The sequence below is a fragment of the Solanum dulcamara genome, chromosome 5, assembly GCF_947179165.1.
Source record: "Solanum dulcamara chromosome 5, daSolDulc1.2, whole genome shotgun sequence".
NCBI classification, from domain to species: domain Eukaryota; kingdom Viridiplantae; phylum Streptophyta; class Magnoliopsida; order Solanales; family Solanaceae; genus Solanum; species Solanum dulcamara.
Window position 1 is genome coordinate 76,924,645 of NC_077241.1, and position 3,763 is coordinate 76,928,407.

Genomic DNA, 3,763 nt, shown 5'->3' on the forward strand with positions numbered 1-3,763 from the left:
GATTCAATTCAATCAATTTATGATTGCTAAATTAGTATTCCATTTATTAAATAAGAAATTCAAATAGAACCATAATCTTATCTAATTCAGCAGGTGCTGGCATTATATATACATTTATACATCTTGGAATTCAAAGGCCACATAACATATCACCACATGATCATTTAACCCCAAGAACAATTGGGGTCAAAAATCTAAATGGGAAAAGAATGAAGGCAAATGAATTCACAAACCAAAATTTATTTCTGTACCCCCTAACTTTATACCCTTTCCACCAAAGCCACTGAAAATATGCAATCTGAATATTTTTTTCACACTAATATTCCTTAGGCTTTTTTATTTATTTATCAATTCTTAGAAAGTTTCCCATTTTGTTGTCACCACAACTGGCCCTGGGCTTCTTTGATCAGCAAAATCTCCATTTCCCATTTTCCTTTGTTCTTGCTGATAATAAATTGATTTTGGCATTTGTCCTGTGGCTATTCTATTTTTGTGGTGCATTGGCACTTTGACATTGTGATTTCCAAGTGCTGAATTTCTTATTTTCAACATGTCTAGAGTCTCTATGTATTTTTGCACCCTTTTCACCTACAATTTATCAACAAAAAACAATTAATGAAGTGATATGGATAGTAAGAATTCATATAGTCAACGGTTGAACTGTGATTTTCACTAAGAAAGATCAAAATATAAATAAGTAAATACACAAATAAGTATCTATATTGGGGTGTCACCCTTGGATTGCTTGCGATTGAGGCCTCGTTGTTATTGTTGTTTTAGAGAAAGATTAAGGAAGAACTAACAACAATTAGCTAATTTACATAACTCACAAAAACATAACACTTCTTAGTAAACTACACAATAAATCTCAAAAATACTAATCTTTGGGAAACTTCATTCAACATAGAAATTTTTTAAAAAGACACAAACTATGTTGAAATTGAGTTGAATAGATGTATACCTGCATTCTTCTCTGCAATTTGAGATCACCATCAGCAGTAATTCCATCTAACTTAATCAATTGTGTCATCAACAATTCAATTAAACTCAATAGCAAAGTCTCTGTTACTTTTTTGCCACCATAAATGTCCATTTCAACATGGGCAACCTAAACCATAAACATTAAAACCAATGATCAAAATCCCTTGAAATAAAAAAAAAACTAACAGATTTTTTTATTTTTTTTTGTAATTTAGGAAATATAATTCGTTACCTGTTTAGCTAGCTTATCAATTTCAACTCTAATTGATGTGATTTCCTTTGATGCACTCTCCATTTTTGCATTTCTTCTTGATTCAAGATACCTTTTTTCTCTGCTTATTTCATCCTCAATTAGTAAAAGTTTTGATCCATCTTTTAAACCAGAAACATCAAGAAAACCTCTTGAATCTCTTTCTTTCTCCTTGTAAAATATTTTCTGATCTTCAGTATGTAATCCAGTTGGTCCTGCCAGCATTTTCTTCATCTCCCCTGTAAAATTCAAGATTCCTCATTTTATGACAACCCTTTTGAGAGATGAGTGGAAAAGAAAACTCATATCAAAGTATGAACATGCAAATCCATTTCAAGATTCCTCATTTTGTGAACACCCTTTTGAGAGATATATTTATATGGGGGAAAATGCAAAAAAAGAAGAAGTATGAATTATGCAATTTCATTTCAAGATTCCACATTTTGTGAACACCCCTTTTGAGAGATATATGGGGAAAAAATGCAAAAAAAAGTATGAATTAAGCAATTTCATTTAATATTTGTCATTTTATGACAATCCTAAGAGAGATGAATAGAGAAAATGCATATCAAGGTATATGAATGTGCAATTCATGTCAAGATTCCTCATTTTATCACAAGGTTGTTTTCCCAAACGATCACTAAATTAATTTTATGAAAATCACCTTTTTTCTTGGTTCCAATTTTTTTCACTTTCACAATAACTGTTACCCGAGTGATCATTTGAGAAATGATGAATGAAAAAAAAAATGCATAACAAAAAGTATTGAATTGCAAAATTACCAAAAGTTGCTTGTGAACTGATTTTGACTTCGTGATAAGATGAACCATATTTGACTTTGAGTCTAATTATTGGAACAACAGTTGAACTTTGATTTGAATCAGAACTTCTCTTTTGTACTAACATTCCTCCTGGCCTCATCTCCCATCCTGAAGAGGAAAGTCCATTTCCATTTGGCTTTTTAGTCTTCATTCTCAACAAGTCTTTGTTCATACTGAGAAATTGAAGCCAATTTATGATGACAACTTTCCTACACTATCAAGAAATGTTAAAAGTTGATTGGAAAAAAAAAACTGTTCCTTTAAATGCTTGTCTGCTAAGCTAAGAACAACCCCATGAATGAAGAAAAGAAAAAAAACACAAAGATTCTGACCCACAATGTCACAACAACAATGTTATGTTCCTATGACATAAAATCCTTTGTAACTAATCAAGAAACACCAAATTGGTTTAAATTGTTAATGATTTTAGTAGGCTTTTTATAAATTTGTGCTTATTGAGTCTTCGGGGGGGGGGGGGGTGTTGAAGAAACTTCAGGGACTTTTCAGAAACAATATCATAATTATAATGATTTTATAGAAACTTAAAAATGTGGAGGTGATAAGAAGGGATAGTAACAAGAATGAATGGCTATTTGGGTGGGTGAGGAGAAGGGAATATATCGGTGTTGGGATATAAAATAAAATTTTAAAAATCCAATATTAATTTTTTTTAAAAAAAAATAATAAGAAGAAGAGATAACATCATTTTTGGTCTCTCAATTATTTGTAAATTCTTATTTTGGTTCTTATGTTATATGGTTAAACACATTTAACCTTTCAATCAATTAAAAAGTGTGTGTTTTGTCTTTATACCTATAACAATATGTTATAATTTGACTATCTTTAGAATTATAATATCCTCAAATATCGAATAATAATACAAGTTTAATAAAATATATTGATAATTAAGTAGTGTAGTACTCAAGAATTCAGGTAAATTTGTAAGATTCACAATTAAAAGAATCAAAAGTGCATTACATGTGCTTAATCATATTATAAGAATTAAAATTGAAATTTATTAATAATTAAGGAACTAAAAGTATTATTAACCTAAATAAGGATTGAAAGACCCTTTTCTTTTCCTTCTACTATATTGAGTGAGTTTAGGGGAGGTATCAAAATGTTAATTATTTGTCAATAAAATTAAAATTAACTATTGTTTTGTCATTTGATGTATAAATTAATAAACTAATGGTAGCTAAATGTAGGTGGCTTATATTCAAGAGCCACTGCATTGGCTGTGGAAATGTATTATTACTATTTTGCCACCGCATGGCTTTGAGAAAATCCTCCACTTTGAATTAGTACGGTTTCTTTCATCTCATTTTATTTGATACTTTTTTTAAAGTTATTTTAAAAATAATATTATTTTATTATAATTAAAAATAATATAACTTTAAAAAATTTCTTTTATTCTTAACGAAATACTTTACAATCATACAAATATTTAATAATTATTTTACAATAAATTTCAAAAGTCCTTTTTAAAAAAAATAAAATATCTTACCAAATAAAATGTCACATAAAATAAGACGAAGGGAGTAATATATAGCATCAGACAGTTGTTCGTTGACATATCTGCTTCTAGTCGAGGGCATTCTTAAAATTTTTGTACTCTCTTTGTCTTAATTTGTTTTTGTTTTTGTTTTTTTTAATCTGTTATATACATTTTTATGTAAAAAGTATTTAAAATCACAACAAAAAACAAATT

The 3,763-nt window shown here is 28.8% G+C and overlaps 1 protein-coding gene across 1 annotated transcript; it reads right to left on the reverse strand.

Annotated features, from left to right (window-relative positions):
- Positions 1-2,631, reverse strand: LOC129889979 (BAG family molecular chaperone regulator 3-like). Its single transcript, XM_055965467.1, has 4 exons — positions 2,014-2,631; positions 1,214-1,470; positions 962-1,108; positions 1-588 (listed from the first exon to the last, which is right to left on the reverse strand). The coding sequence occupies exons 1-4, from the start codon at positions 2,222-2,224 to the stop codon at positions 355-357; spliced, it is 849 nt and encodes a 282-aa protein (XP_055821442.1). The 5' UTR covers positions 2,225-2,631; the 3' UTR covers positions 1-354.
- Between the last annotated feature and the right edge of the window lie 1,132 nt (positions 2,632-3,763).

Excerpts from the sequence above, each read along its gene's own strand:
- LOC129889979 (XM_055965467.1), bottom strand. The coding sequence starts at position 2,224 with ATGAACAAAGACTTGTTGAGAATGAAGACTAAAAAGCCAAATGGAAAT. Across the intron at positions 1,471-2,013 it reads CAGTTCACAAGCAACTTTTG|GGGAGATGAAGAAAATGCTG; the intron begins GTAATTTTGCAA and ends TGAATTTTACAG. Across the intron at positions 589-961 it reads AATTGCAGAGAAGAATGCAG|GTGAAAAGGGTGCAAAAATA; the intron begins GTATACATCTAT and ends GATAAATTGTAG.